At 33.2% G+C, this 16,827-nt stretch overlaps 1 protein-coding gene across 1 annotated transcript in view; it reads right to left on the minus strand.

The window, feature by feature from the left end:
* TRHDE (thyrotropin-releasing hormone degrading enzyme) overlaps positions 1-16,827 on the minus strand; it is a 324,987-nt gene that overhangs the window by 42,224 nt on the left and 265,936 nt on the right. The window contains exons 11-12 of the mRNA XM_004675882.2: positions 15,213-15,346; positions 15,050-15,105 (exon numbers count right to left, since the gene is read on the minus strand). Coding sequence (XP_004675939.1) covers positions 15,050-15,105; positions 15,213-15,346 — 190 coding nt within the window. The remainder of the gene's footprint in view (positions 1-15,049; positions 15,106-15,212; positions 15,347-16,827) is intronic.

Raw genomic sequence — 16,827 nt, forward strand, 5'->3', positions numbered from 1 at the left:
AACTCTAACTTTCAAAAGGTATGAAAACTGCAATAGATTCTATGTAAATGATTCTATTCCAGTAAAAATAGTAATTTTCTGTAAAAATCATTTAAAAAAGCAGATGACTGGTATGTAGAGTTTCTCAACCTCTGATATAAGCAAGTACATACACACACACACACACACACACACCTAAAATTTTAAAAATTATGGCACTTATAATAATATAATGATAAAACATGCAGGAATAAATTTAAGAGAAATGTTAATACCTATGTGCTAAACACTACATTGGAACTGGCAAAGGAAACTTAGGAAGATCTAAACAAATGAAGAGATACGTCACAAACTTGGTTATCATTGGGATGGCAATTCTTTCCAAATTGGTTTAGGTTTTCAAAGCAATGAAATGAAAATCTTAAAATTTCTAGTGTAAAACAAGAGAAATCAAAATGGTGTGGGATTGATATAGGTTAATATAGAGAGAGAGATGTAGAATCTATAGGTCAATGCAGATTATAGAATTCACATAATTAGTTCACAACTTATATAGTTGGTTTTGATAAATTTTCCAGAAAATAATGGGAAAAAGAAGTATTTTAACTAAGTGGTGTTGAAACAACTATTTGCATAGCCATTAACCTTATTGAGCTTATATAGAAAAAGTAACTAAACATGGATTGTAGACTTACATGAAATAGCTAACATTGTTAATCCTCTAGCTGAAAACATACACTAATTTTACTAAAAATTAATAAAATGGATCTCAACAAGATTAAAAATTTTCAATCTTAAAAAAGTTAAGAAAATTAAGACAAACTATCAATGGAAGACTATTTTACTTGTCTCCAAGTATTTAGAGAATTTTTACACCTCAATAATAAGATACCCCATTTTTAGGGAATAAATGATTTGAACAGATTATTCACAATAAAAGATATACAGATGACAGATGACATGTAAGAGCATGAAAAGATTCTCAACATCACTGATCACCAGAGTGCAAATTAAATCATAATATTCTACACTTAACATAATGGTTATTGTTAAAGATGGGCATTGCTAAGTATTGACAAAGATGCAAAGCATTGTCACACACTGGTTGTTGGGGAAAAAAAAAAATGGTTGAGTCACTCTGTAAAAGCATCTGATAGCATCTTATAAAGCAAGCCTACTACACAACCCAGCAAGTCTACCCCTACATTTTCACAAAGAGAAAAAAGCTACATATGCAATATCCATAATAGCATTATACGTAATGACTAACACTAGATACCTCTAATTTTTTAATAGTTTATGTTTACATCATTTTGTGCATTTTTCCATCTCAGTTGTAATCCCTGTGGGCTTCCCATCACCAAATCACCCATGTGCCATCACCATAATCCAGTGCATTTCCCTCATTCCATTATTTTTGATCCCATTCCCCACTCCACCCCTTAAAATGTCTGAGATGATCTAATTTTTTATGCTATCATTTTTTTAAAAGATTTATTTATTCATACAGAACTGGGGTACAGGCCAGAGATGAGGAGAGTGAGAGGATTCACCAGAGACAGAGTGGGGTACAGAACAGGCAGATTGATGAAGCACACTGCTGAGGGAGTAGCAGGTGGGTCAGGAGAGGTCTGCCTCGCCATGTGGATCTCATCCAGGGCAGGCGGGGATCGAACTCATGAGGAAGTGGCTTAAGCTTCTTAGTGCTGTGCTTTAACCCGCTGCACCAGCAGGGAGGGCCTACGCTATCACTTTTTAATGAGTAACAATATTTCAGGAAATTATCTATATGAACCTATAACTGTGGTATATACATCTCTGCCACTCGGTAAGCTACTAAGGTGCTCTGGGGTACCTCTTATTCTATAACTATAGCAGTATTAAAGTATCAACGTATTTCTTTATAGAGTTGGTCTTGATTGTCCTGCTCCCTGGACTACTTGGTTCATACTTGTCCCCTCATAGAATATTTCAATTAAACACTGTGATCCTTTAAAATAGGTTCAATCACATGATTCTCTTTTTAAAGCCTAGAAATAAGTTTTCCTCTCACTCTGAATAAGACCCAAGTTCTCACAACAACCTATCGAGTTTTACAGGATCAGTCTCTACTACCTCTCTAAGCTTTTCTCATCTACTATACCCCTTACTTCCTCATCAGCGCCACATCTGTTGTTCTCTCATATTTACCAAGCCCATTCTACTGCAGGACTTTTGTGCCTGTTTTTCCTCTGGGATAATCTATTCCTAAATTGCTCCCATACTTAATTCTTTAAGTCACTGTTCAACTATTAGCTGGAAAATCATAGTTGTTCTGACCACCATATTTAGCTGCTTGTCTGTGCTACCTCTTTAAACACTGTTGTTATTACTTAGCTTACTAAGTAATATCTGGACTTAGCGTTGCAGAGTAATTTACTTAAGGGTTGCAGAGTAATTTATTTACTCTGAAAGTACCACATAATTAATCACTTGATATTCTTACTATAATCACTATCCACTGTATTATAAGCTCTGGAAGCAGGAATTTTGGCTCTTACATCCAACACTATTCACTCTATAACAGTGCCTGTTATAACCCCTACTAGGGGTATAACAGTTCTACCCCTACTAGGTGTTAATAAATATTAGCTGATTAAATGAACTGTCATATTGTGGAAGACACACCTGCAGATTCCTATCCCTACCTACACATTATTTTTAATGCCTATGTGTTTTCACCTATACAAAGCTGTTAATGTGTAACTGCAATATAATGTTAAGTGTATATTGTAGAATTTTCTATTTGGGAATTATTCTTATGAATGACCATCACTGTGAATGCTTTACATGCTTTCCATTATTTTTATTTTGTGAAATATGCCTTTCTATAGAGGTAAAAACATATAGGTCATTTTAATATCAAATATATGCATGTTAGATACTTGTCTACCTGCAGTGAAGAATAGACATTGGATTATGACAGCACATACAAACCAGGTAAATCAACATTGAAAGATTACCTTACTAGATTCATGCATTTTTATAAAGATAAAATACAAACTAATAAGTAAAAAAAAAAAATTACTTCTACCTTACTTTCAATTTGCCTAACCCTGCACTAAGTGTATGTTTTAAAATATCTCCATCAAACACTTGTAACCTTCTACTGTCTCAGAATATTTATTCTGATGATTACTTGGTATATAATTCATGTGTATAAAATATTTATCTCAGTAATATCTTCTTTTACTACAAAATCACTTGAATCATAGCTGAGCATAAGTGATATTCTTAAATTTTAAAGTTCTATATTACTTTTCTCACTTGAAATTATGCATGACAAAATAATACTTCTAATGCCAAATGATTTCCTCATAGCATGAAATAAGTATCAAGTCTTTGCTACCCACCTACCCTTCAATCCATGTACCTATTATCTATCTGCCAACAAACTCATTAAAGTTCACAATATAAATATAATTTATTGAATGCCTTATGCATTACTTTTACATTTACTGATACAAATTTTCATATGGATTTCTCAATTTTTCACACTTAAGAAATTACCTATAGTCTATCAGTGTCAAAATTCAACCTAATGCATTAACATTTTAAAAATGGAAATAGAAAAATCTAAGTAATTGTACAAAGACAAAAGCTTACAAAAATAGTAAGCTAAGAAGTCAGAGAACTGATTATTCTGCCCAGTATCTATATTTTGTAATAATTTTATTTTCATGATCAGTTGAAAAGGGAGAAGTAGCATTTCCCTCCATAAGGCATGGATTAAATTATTGATCTGCTCTCAGCTTACACAATTACTTTCAATACATTTGCACACAGAGAATGCAAAAGCAACTAATTTTCATTTGGGTTTCTTTTGATTTTAGCATTTCTGACAGCACTCTCAAGAACCTGCTACTAATTTAGAGTGTGTTAAATTAGCATTCATATAAAATTCAAATCATTATTCTCTTTAGGGTCTATTAGCCTTACTTGAATTTGTCACATATATACACTGCTATACTAAATTTTTCTTTGTTGTTACTAAACCTCTTTTTTCCCACTTTAGTTAGTTGATGCTGAACCTCTTTTAATCTTCATCCTAATTAGGTGAAGCAGTTGAGCAAACAGGAGGCAACTGTAGAGGCAAAATCAACTGTACTCTAGTTCATCCCAGTTTTGGAAAGAAGAAGCCAATTTGTGATTCAAAACTGATCGGATTCTTCAGGGGCCTGCACTACTTCTTAGCTTCTGAATTGACCTGTACTCCTATTTCAACGATGTAAATAGGCTTTGGTAGTTCTAAGAGTCAGGTTTCCTAATCTGATGTTTTCTTACATCCAAATAGTGAAGACCTCTTCACCCATACTCAATTCCACATAAGAACATTTGAAGCATTCCACAGAGAATAGTTCAAATTGCACACAATTAAGCGAGAATATCATGTGTTTCAAATCATCTTCCAAGGTTTTAAGACCTGCCAGGTATGTGAAAGTGTGTTGATTTGAATCACTTGTATTTCACAAATTTTTGCAACTATTTTTTTAACCTTTATTCAAAAAGTTGCTTCTTAAGATATCAACATAGAATCTTCTATATTTCATGGAAAGTAGTAACCAACATAAAATGCTTATTTTCCATTATCTACTTTAGTTTCCTCATCAAGGTGGCATCGATGGCTTGTGATAAATACTTGAATAATTGTTGAAGCCAAAGATTGGTTGTATGGGTTTTGGGAGAAAAATACAAGCAGTTCTTTACTGTTTGTATAACAAAGATGACTCTCAGAAAGATGCCTATGACTCTTTTTATTTATTTATTTATGCTTACAGAACTGGAGTACAGGCCAGAGGTGCAGGAGCAATGTGAGGAGCAGGAGTAGGGAATAGAACAGGCTGACTGAGGAAGTACACTGCTGCAGGGAGCAGCGGGCAGGTCAGGAGAGGGCTGCCACACCATGTGGGTCACCTCTGGGGCTGGGAACAAACTCATGCTGACGTGGCTTTAGCTTCTTAATGCTGTGCTTTAACCTGCTGCACCACCAGGGAGGGCCCTGAGTCTCTGTTTTAAGGTAGAAATTATTTTCAGATGATAGCCTAAAGCTATTGCAATTAATCTAACATATAAAACCAGTACTAATATTTACATGAAAATATTCTACATTATAAAGATTTCTTTATAATTTAATTTATCATAATTAAAGTCAAAGGAGGTTTTTTGAAAGCCTAAGCATATATAACTCTTTGGGAAAGTTAGACTATTAACAGATGTCAAATGCTGAAAGAACTTACCTAAATTCCCCACAGATGAATCAGCCATACCTAACCTAAAGAATAATATCACAATATTGTCTTGGAATAAAGATGTGAGTAAAATTGCACACAGCCATGGAGCTTAACGGGTCCATATTGTAAAACTTGACTTTACCACAAAGTAAATTAAGAACACTAAGCACAAATTATGTGTGTGTGTTTGGGGGGGGGGGAAGGGTGTTAATTCTAGCTCTGATAAATAGTCTTGATTTCTAGGCCTAATTTTGAAGACAGGGTGGTATCAGCTTCACTTCCAGGAAGTGTTATGGGAAAGGTATATACAACTTTAAAATATGAGGTGAATTCATATCGAATAGAAACTATAGAAGACCATGATGGTAGGTGAGGTTAGACATCCCTTAGATCACAATCTGCAGGAAGCCTAAGGAAGCTCCCATACTGAGTGGATTTTTCTCTGGGTGCATATCAAAAGGCATCAACTTTGGCACCAATAAACACTTATATAAGATCAAAACATCCTAGGTGATTTTGATGCAGGTGGTCTCTCAGACCATGCTTAGAGGAGAACTGTACATGCACAAGCAAAAAATGCCAGCAAGCAGCAGAAGAGATGACTCCAAATCATGAAAGGAGAAATGCTAAGATAAAACAACCCCTGTCTAGAAATCTAAGATCAGAGAATGATTCAGAAATTTCTGTCAAACATCAGTATTAAAAACACCTACTCAAGTAAAGTTGGTGATTTAATGACTGTTTTGGAGGAAACTCTACCTAACTAAATTAAGTGTGAACAGTCAAAATTCTTGGGAAGTGCAGAAATTCTTGGGAAGTGCAGAAATTCTCAAGTAAATTTTTATGATATCTCAGACTTAGATTTCATAAAAACTGTACGATCAAAGAAAAAGTCACAATTTTGTGTCAACTCTGACCAAATAGTGCTATTATAGATTATAAAACATATTTATTATGTGAGATATTAAAGCGCACACACACACACATACACTTAGGCACACACTTAGGCAAATTTATACTTGCATTTGGAAATTTAAACTACTCTTTTAAAAGGGCCTTACTGTGGTTTAGGGGTTAAGTCTCAGCACATCACTGTGATGACCTGAGTTTGATTATGGAGCAGGGAGATAACCCACGTGGCACACTAGACATCTCCTGTCTTGCTCACTGCTCCCCCCCCCACCCACCCCCAGAAGTGTATTTCAGTAATTGGCCTATTCTGCTTCCCATTCTATCTCTCACCCCCACACCTCTGTTCTATACCCGAGTTTCTGTATGTATAAATAAGTAAAAATAAATCTTAAAAAGGGCCCTCCCTGGTGGTGCAGCAGATTTAAGCATAGCACTAAGAAGCTAAAGCCACTTCCGCATGAATTCGATGCCAGGACATTACCCACATGGCGTGGCAGACCTCTCCTGACCTGCCCGCTGCTCTCCTCAGCAGTGTACTTCATTGATCTGCCTGTTCTGCTCCCCACTCTGTCTCTGGTGAATCCTCTCACCTCCTCTGCACCTCTGGCCTGTACCCCAGTTCTGTATGCACAAATAAATCTTAAAAAAAAAAACAACAAAAAAAAAACAAAAAAACACTTCTTTAAAAAGTGATTCATGCAAATCCATATAACCTACAGACATCACCTGCACTTTCATATAACTACAGAGAGCAGGCTGTTTGCTATGAAAATGGATCAAGCCTACAGAATGGTGTCAAAATATCTCTTCTACTTTCTATTCAGCAATCTCATACATTAGGCATTAATATTAAAACATTTTCTCCTACATTTTTGACTCTGGAAGGTTATAGATTTGCTTTGATTTAATGCAGTATAACTTAAAAAACTCCAAGAAAGTTTGCTGTAATCAAGAGCCACAGGTCTGTCCTTAATTCCTCAGAAGGTCTGTACTTCTGAGAAGTATTTGGGGTGGTAGCTCCCCATAAATCTTTATCCCAAGGACATCTGTGGCTCCACCCTCAAAAGATTTCTAAATATAGCTCAAAGGAACGTGTTGGCTCATTCTCTAACCTTGAGCAAACCAGTGTGTGCCTGCGGGAACAGTGTAACTTAAAAGTTATGGAATATACTATAGGTTTTTATTGGGCTATTATAGGAAGAAAGCTGAAAATTCCCAGCTTATTATAGTAAAATGTCCTGAAAATGCTTTTAAACTATTTTTAACATTTAACTAGGCAAAGCATTGTATAAACTCAAACTAATTTAGAGACCTTTGGATGTGAATTTTTAGATAATTGCATACAGAAAAGAATAAAATGTGAGGTTTTCAAGGTGACTTTTTTTTTATATATTTCAAGATGAGCATTCACTGATGTTGACAAATAGATAATTATAAGGCCAAGCTTCAGAGACGTGAGAAATGTTATGATCTTTCGAGAATGGTTCTTGCAAGTTATTGCTTATAGCAAGAAAAGATATACATTGGTTAGAGAGGCTGAGAGGGTAACTACAAACTAATTTTAATAGCTTTTGGTCAATGGTAGAAGATTGGAAGCATATAGTCAACAATAAATCTTATTTTACAATAAACAATTTTATCACTTTCAGGATTTCATAAATATTTCATTGCAATCCATTTGCCCACATATTCTGGTTTAACAAAAGATAACAACATAGCCACACATGGATATTTCAACCAAATAAGTCTAATGCAAGCAATTAAGAATCATCTATTTTTCCCTGCCCAACAAATATTCTATTATTATTAATAACTCTCAAGGTCCCATATAAAGCATAACAAAGCAAAATATTTATGCTGAAATTATATAGTACTTAAAATAATAAAGGGTAAGGATTGAAGGAAGAAATAAGAAACTAAACTCCCTTTATAAAGTCAGAATTTATAAAACAGTAAGAGGATTCATGATTCACAATCAGGCTGTACACAGCAATGTTTAGTAAAAGTGAAATTGTCCTATTATCTCCATTAACAGAGTGGGGAAGTTAGGACAAAAAAAATCTAGTTACCGAGGTGCTTCTCACAAACGGCTTTGTAGTCATTGCTTCTCAATTTTCTCCATGAAAGGTCCACATGGTATACTTTTAAACAACCAACCATCAAAATAGAAAAGAAAAAACAAACTGCTCTTCAACTAGCTAGGTTTGGGATGCAATTACTTTATAAGATAATCGTGGCACTATTTTCTGCAGTAAGAACATAAATGACCAACATGTGCTTCACAAAAGAATTTTGTATCCTGAAGACACAGAGAATTTCCATTAAAACTGTCATGGAAGAAGCTCCACAAGGAGCAGTTACTATCACTCAGTTTGTCTAGACAACATTGTTAAAATCATTACTACGATTCAGAAGCAAAAGAAGCAAAAACTGTAAATTATGAATGCTCTCAACATTTACATTGTAATCCCATCTATTTTCATGGGCTTGGGTATTGATTTTCCAGTTTTCCTAACAGATTTTAGATTTATAAAATCTGAAACAGGTGACTCAACATATATTTATTACTTTTTAACTTATATATTCATCATACAAGATGAATGATGACTGCACACCTATGCTCACTTCTAAGTGTAACATTCATAATTCCCAGATTTGAGTTTTATTAGGTTGCTGCTAATAAAATGTTAATATTTTTAGAGAAATGATGATTATATTATTTCATCAAAAGTTTGCAAATCAATTGTAATAGATGCCCTTGTTAAGGTTTTTTTAATTGACCAGATCCTTGAGATACTTTAGTTCTATAATAGAAAAATATTAAATATGTCATGTAGAATTAAAAAGAAAGTTATGCTATCAATAGTGCAATCAATTGGCATGCTTTCTGTATAAGTGAATTTTGGAAGAAACTGGTGACTGAATGAATAAATCAGTCCAGTGCCTTTCCAAGACAAATATAATGATGATGGCGATAATGATGACTGATTTCTGGGACCATTTTGGATATTTACAAATTTTCAAAATAATTTTCATGTAGTATGAATATTTTGAGATAAACTGTAATATAAATTCACAATCCAGTGGAACATACTTTTACAACTTTATGTGATTTTACTCAGCACGTATTAATAGATTTGAATATCTACTTTAGTAAACAGATTGGGTATTTATTTTTATTGCATTTTCAAAATTTCCAGTTTCTATCGTATATTAAACTTAAGTAACTTTCATAAGAATTCTTTTTAATATTTATTAATTTATGCATACAACAACTGGGGTACAGGCCAGAGCTGAGGGGGTGGGAGGTGAGGGGATTCACCAGAGACAGAGTAGAAAATAAAACAGATGGAGTAACTGAAATGCACTTCTGAGGGGAGCAGTGGGAGAGACAGGAGAGGTCTGCTGAGTCATGTGGGTCACCTCCCTGGCGGGAATTGAACTCATGTTGCAGTGGCTGTGGACAGCTTCATAGTGCTGTGCTTTAAAACCTTACAACAGGAGGTAGGGCCCTGATAAAAATTCTTAACCTGTTACTTTTGCTTAATTTTAAAAATCATTGGTTTTTGTTTTTCATGTTATAATGTTTTTCCCCTCAGATGCAGTTATCATAGTTTATCCACCTCCAAAGTGCCTACAGAATCTTAACCTTGTCTAGCTGCCAGTTCTATTCCTGAGAAATCTTAAAGTTTTGTTTTACCCATGTTGGGAATGAGTCATTACACTGTAACTACTTATCTTCCATAAATCCATTCTGTAATTTACACTCTTGTTTACTCTAATTCTATTACACTTCAATCTTTAATGTATCTCTATAGTAAACTTTTTTCTACTGCTATTTCCTATATAATGTTCTCTATAATATTCCTAGGCATCATTAATTCTTTACATCCAAATGTTTCATATTTTATTCATAGAACTTATTAATGAATACAGTTAATTTTCTACTATGTATCACTCCTGCTAGATTATCAACTAATTGAAACCAAGGACTGTATCTTATTCATTTTGCTATTCCCCAAACTAACAATATCTTATCAATTAAAGAAACAAAATCAAAAGCAAACATGACTGCCTCACAACAAAAAGTAGGCATTTTAGTCAATGATCTCAAAGATCAAGACATAACACAAGGCTAATTGCAAGATAATTGATCCGAATCTTCAGTCACATGCAATGGGAATGGTATGCAAGGACAGAAGCAGTGTCATTTCTTATACAAGCATGCATCCAAAAAGTATAGAAAATAATATCCTTAATAGAACCCATGACATAAAATGGTAGATGTTGACTTAGGAAACTGAATAACTAGGGAGAAATAATATGTTTTGGTATGGAAAGTTTACATTTGAAAAGGTGTGAATACTTTAAAAAATAATTTATAAATCCAGTACATATCAATCATAACCACAGTGGGATTTTTTAGAAGGCTTTGTGAAACTGATATTGAAGAGATAATATGTATGAGTTTGAATAAGAACAAAAAAAATTGTGTCAACCACTATAAGCTACAAAACTTAATTAGTTAGAATCACGTGGTATCACTACAGAAGAGAACAAAGATGCATATTAAACTGAATGTAACCAATTCTCAAAATATAAGCATTTACATTCAGATAAATATAATTTTATACCTATAAACAAGCAAAGTCCTTTAAATGAGTAGGATTGTTAAGTTATAAAGATATTCATTTAAAAGAAAATTAGACTCCATTCTATAAATAAAATTTAAAGAAAATTAAGAAGATATAGAAGAAAAACTGCATTATGAAAATATGGAGCATTTTTAGTCTCAAATGGAGAAAACTGTGTGTGACACAGGATAGAAAACTATTAAAGTATAACTTGATATAGAAATTAAAAGTTCTGAATGATGAAATACACCATATAGCAAAAAAAAAAAAAAACAAAAAACTGATGGACTGAGAAATAATACTGTAAAAATGTATACTACAAAAAGAGGTCTCAGAAGAAATAATAGGAATAATACTTTATCCAGCTTCTTCTAGGGTTATATTTACACACACACACACACACACACACACACACACACATATATATATATATAACCAGGTAAAAATTCACAGAAGGCAAAATACACAAATATACTTAGCAAATATATATGAGAAGCTACATATAACTATTTTTGCTACCTGTCAGAAAAATTTTAAATGTTGTATTTTTCATTATGTAAGACTTGGAGGGGAGGAAACTGGATGTTCTCACATAGTTGATGAAAGTTTACTCTGGGGAAACCTTTGGAAGATAATTTGTAATATTTATCAAAAATTTCATACCTTTTGAACCAAAAATTCCATTATTAGAAATCAATCCTATAAGAATATTTATGTACACAATGAAAGACTATTGAAGGATACTCCCTGAAGTCTGGTTATATTAGTGAAAAATCAGAAACTCTGAGAGGAAAAAGCTCCTCAGACTTATTTTGGTAAGTAAGTCAGATATTAGAATGAATTTCTGTTAATTTGAAAGAAAAATTAACCTGTGTAAAATAACAAAAACAAGCCTGATCATGTACACCACCAAGTATTAATAATTTTATCATTGTGAAGAGTGAAAGTATTGACAAGGAATGAAAGGGAGTAAAGAAATTTTGCCCATTTAATTTCACTTTTGGTTTATTCTTGTACAATTCATTCACTCATTCACTTGCCAATAACACGTCATAAAATAATCATTAAAACAGTAACCAGAATACGTGTATTTAATTGCATAAAAATAGTGCAATGAACTGTATAGTTTGAATAACAAATCATTACTTACCAATTCATGCAACAAATTAATTTGCAAAATCCTGAAATTGAAATAGGAGGTGGCAATACAAGAATGTGACAAAGCCTTGTCCTAAAGATTATCCAAGAATTATCACAGACAGACCAGGAAAATAGCTGAGTTACAAGATGATAACTACTATAATACAGTCCACTAGATATAACCTAATCCTCACTGTGGAGGACAGGGAATGTAATTCAAATATTGCTTTAAGTGAATTGCAGAATTCTCACTAGACAAGGGACACAGAGATGGGAAAGACTCGCATATAATGGGCAGTTACTCTGCCTTGAAGTCACAAGCTCTGTTATGATACTGTGATGAATCCCATTTCCACCCCTCACTTCAAAGTTGTGCACTCTTAACTAAGAGACTTAAATCCTCTTAACCTGTAAGTAAATATAAAATTAACTTTAATAGCTACACCCACTCCATAGGTTTATTGAAAAATTGAACAAGGCCATGCATAAAAGCTTCAGTAGTTCCTGAAACACACATTTTAAAAAATATTTACTACTCTCCTACTTGTTTTCTTTAAAGAACCCAAAAAGAGCATAATATGTTTAGGAAGCTGAAAGAAGGTTTATGTTGACTGTTAGCAAAACTCGGAAATATTCACTAGGAAACAATGAAATATGAATAACCCTAAATTCCAGTGCAAAGCATTTATCTGAATAAATTTCATTTTGCATTCCTTTGCTTGCATGCTAATAGGAAAATTATCTCATGATTAGTAAAACAAATTTCAAAATATAGTCAATGAGATTTGCATACGGTCTTGGTAAATTTGTATAAATGACAATGTAATTGTTTACTTCAAACTTTTAACACTTCCAAAATTATAATAGAAAGCAATGCTCTGTCTTGTAGATGGGAATTTAGTTTTTTTGGGGGAAAAAGTCATACTAATAAAACATTTAATTTAAAAGTAACTTCTGTCATTCGATACAGATGATCCAAAGATCCCTTTCTTTTTTTTTTTTTTTAAAGATTTATTTATTTATGCATACAGAACTGTGAAAGAGGCCAGAGGTGCAGGGGGTGAGAGGATTCTCCAGAGACAGAGTGGAGAGCAGAATAGGCAGATCTACTGAAATACACTGCTGAGGGGAACAGGGGGTAGGTCAGGAGAGGTCTGCCATTCCATGTGGGTCACCTCCCTGGCTGGGGAGGTGCTATGCTTTAATCCCCTGCCCTCCCCGAGAGGGCCCAAATCCCTTTCTTTTCATTGCCATCTGTCCTCTGTCTTTAAGATACTGATTTTATTTGCTTTCTCATCATTTCAAATTTATAAGGACTCACATAAACTAGTATTTCAAATCCCTTTAGTCTTTCTGTATTTACTCATTTATTAAAATAAATATTGCTGAATTACATAACTATATGTGTGTGTATGTATACAGTTACATACATATATATCGTTAATAGCATATGCTCTGCATCCAGACCATATGGTGAAGCCCAGTCATGTCAATTACTATCTCTGTGAATTTTTACAAGTTTCTTGACCTCCAGAGGCTTCCATTTTCTCACCCATACATTGGAATACACATCTATGATTTCATAAGGCAGTTGTGAGAATTAAACAAATTATTACATGTCAAAGAGAATCATGTCTGAAAGAACATCTTAAGAATCTTATATTATTAACTGCTGACATTAGTCCCTTCTAGCTCCCTAGCTTTTCCCTGTGGAACTCTCAGCATCACTTTCTTTCCTATTACCTTCAGTGCAATATTACTTTACTGGCTTTCTGAACTTTCTAAACTTCTGTGTCAAAATTATCTTCATGACACACTGTATTTATTCAAAGTCTTCATATCTTACTGTTAAGCAAGTTACGTATTATTCACTATCTCCTCCTATCACTGTCTTCAAAGTGATAGTGCAGGCATTTACATAGGTAATGTTGTGTCTGAAATGCTATGTGCCAACTCTACATGAGGCTCTGTTACTGCTCATCAAATAATAGAAAATGTTAGGGAAAGTTCTTGATTTCTTTAATAGCAACATGGGAGGCAATGGTGAGCCTTCTTTAAATACAGAATCATCTGAAATTCCTTTTTTACTTTATCCCTCTATATATTTTGTTTTTACAAAAGCCAACCTGTGTGATCTGATCCTAATCTTCAATTACTCTATCACAGTAATTAGCAAGCCTCCTATATTTAAGCTAGTGACTTTTGATGACTAGAATGTTAGAGGATGTAACATCATTTTGAACAAATGGAAAACTGCTGAAATTCAACTGAATACTCAAATTGTAAAAGTGGTCCCAGGCCCTATATAAGGAACAATGCTTATCACTAAGATGAGTTGTATACTTGTATCAATACAGACATAACTAGTTTCATCCAAGTATCAAAGGAGAAAACGTGGTGAATCATTATAAGGAGGTAGGAGATTAACCAGGTTATTACAATTAAAACTACTTGAAAATGAAATATTACAGATATTTAAAGGACTGGGTTTATTTTGCTATTTAGTTATAGCATTGAAAAACTGAGTTATGATTAATAGCATTTCATTAATCACTTTTCAAAGAAAACATTTAATTGTATAACCCTAATCATGAGAATAATGTAAATATTACTAAAACTAGTACAACTAAACACTTTGGCTACAATGTTGACATACATTTTGTCCTGAAAGGTTTACCCTATGCAATATTTGTTCTTGTCCTGCAGTATAAACTTTTCATAGTCACATAAATAAACATTAAAAAAGATACACTAGTATATGTCAGTATGAAAAACTTGCTGAGACTTGAAGTTATTTTCCATCAAAAATTAAATATGACACAGTGGTCTCTTTTTAAGAGTTAATTAATTAAATTGGGAAGAGGTTATTAATCTCCAGTGTGTTAAATTGAACTTACAAAGAAAATTGATCAAGCTTCTCCGGAGTCAGAAATACCCCATGGCTACTATTGATCAAGCTATTGGGACACAGATTATAATTCACGTTCAAACACAAAGGATGAAAGATTAAAATGCTTTTTTTTAAGACTGATTATTAAAAACATATACCCTATTTAAATGAATAAAGAAAATCTGAATGATAAGAGTTTTGTTGTGAGAGTCACAGGAATATACCTGGCTAGGCTGAAGGCATCATCAATCAGGCCAGCTCGGTTACTGACAGAGAGAACCTATGTGGTCAACCAGAAAAAAAAAAAAAAAAAATTAAAGTACGCAGAGTTAAAATGGCAGGTATAAACATATTAAAATAGATCTTTGACAAGTAAATCCAGTTTACCTCATGGTTGCGGATTAACTGGTCAATTAATAATCTCCAATTCCTTAAATCATAGTTGACTCTAAAGTAACCGGTTTGATTGATGTTCCCCAACAACCAGCTTCCTTTGTCCAAAGAAGTTATTCTGTGGTGCTCTGAAAACGGCATTTTTTTTGGGTGGAGGGCAGATAACAGATTTTCAATTTTAAGGGTTAAAACAGCATGAAGTATATTTCTAATACCAGATATCACAGTACCAATAATTAAAAGAGAATGCCATTTAAATACTTAATTAAGATCTACTCTTTAATTGATTAAATCACTGTATCTAAAATTCACTAGAAAACCTACAGTTTGTTATCCATTAATACCTCAATAAATTGTTTCTTATAATTAACATTTTGTTCTCGATAAAACTCCATTGCCTAATTCTCTTTCTCAAGTTAAATGTAACCAAGAAATCAACTACTGTATTCATGCAGCTTCTAATTAGATTGTATGTGGTTATGTGGCTAGAATAAAAGATTTTAGGTACATACTTTACTTATTTTATTCAGCAAGAAAGTGATTAAAACAATAGGTCTCATTTATTTGAAAGTCATTTTTGTTTCTTGCTTTTTTTCTGGGCTTTCTGGGAAATTCTAATAACAGACTTTCTGGCACCATCAATAATGATGACAAAAGGAACTTCATTTGTTTCAAACTCTAATATTTCAACATATAGTTAGAACAAAGTTAATAAATTTTGCTTATTGGAATCATTTTGGAAAGCATAACTTGACTGTGTTTATGAGCTAATTCAATTAAAGGAAGCCAGTAAAAGCAATGGTATGATATATATTTAATTCCTCTGAATATGGTAAAGATAAAGAACTTGCAACTTTCAATGTCAGTCTTTACTGACTTCACAGAACTAGAGTTCACACGTCTAGTGATTTTGTTGTTGATGTCTTTAGGACTCAGGTCTTATAAAAGCTGCATAATTAAATGTATACTTTATATACAAATGGACACACATTCACATACACTCACATCAAAGAGTGCAAAAACCCCACATTGCTCTAGATTATTTCCACAGTGATGCAAAATCAGTAAATGTATCATACAAACCATTTGTGTCAGTAGAGTAAAAAGCACAAACTCTCATTCTCATGCTATTATAAAGCAATTTTTAAACCATATTTATAGACTATTCTCTCTCAAGTAGAACACACATAGGAAGAGGTTATACAACAAACTACTGAGGAGCATTAACAACCACTAATTGTTCAGGTGATGGATGAGGTGGACTATTCCAATACATGTTAACTAGTACCAATCATCAAAAATGTACAGGAAAACTGTATATATATGCATACAGAGCATGAAAATATGGTACTCAACTTCTTCCCATCTTAAATAGTATCTTTTGGAACTTATGAAAGAAGAGTCTCATTCAAGTTAATGAAATTATCCAAGAAAGCTGAAGATGTTCCCTCTTAGGTCTCCTGAATTCACCTGACTTTTATTAGGTGATAGTCTATTGATACAAGGTGATTTAACACTTTTATTGTATTATCAAATATAATTCTTAAATTCTTATGTTAATTTGAAAAGAGGGAAAATAGCCTTGGAACAAATAGTAGAGTAGGAGTAA

This window comes from Condylura cristata, unplaced genomic scaffold (genome assembly GCF_000260355.1).
Source record: "Condylura cristata isolate star-nosed mole 26May11 unplaced genomic scaffold, ConCri1.0 scaffold00004, whole genome shotgun sequence".
NCBI lineage: Eukaryota > Metazoa > Chordata > Mammalia > Eulipotyphla > Talpidae > Condylura > Condylura cristata.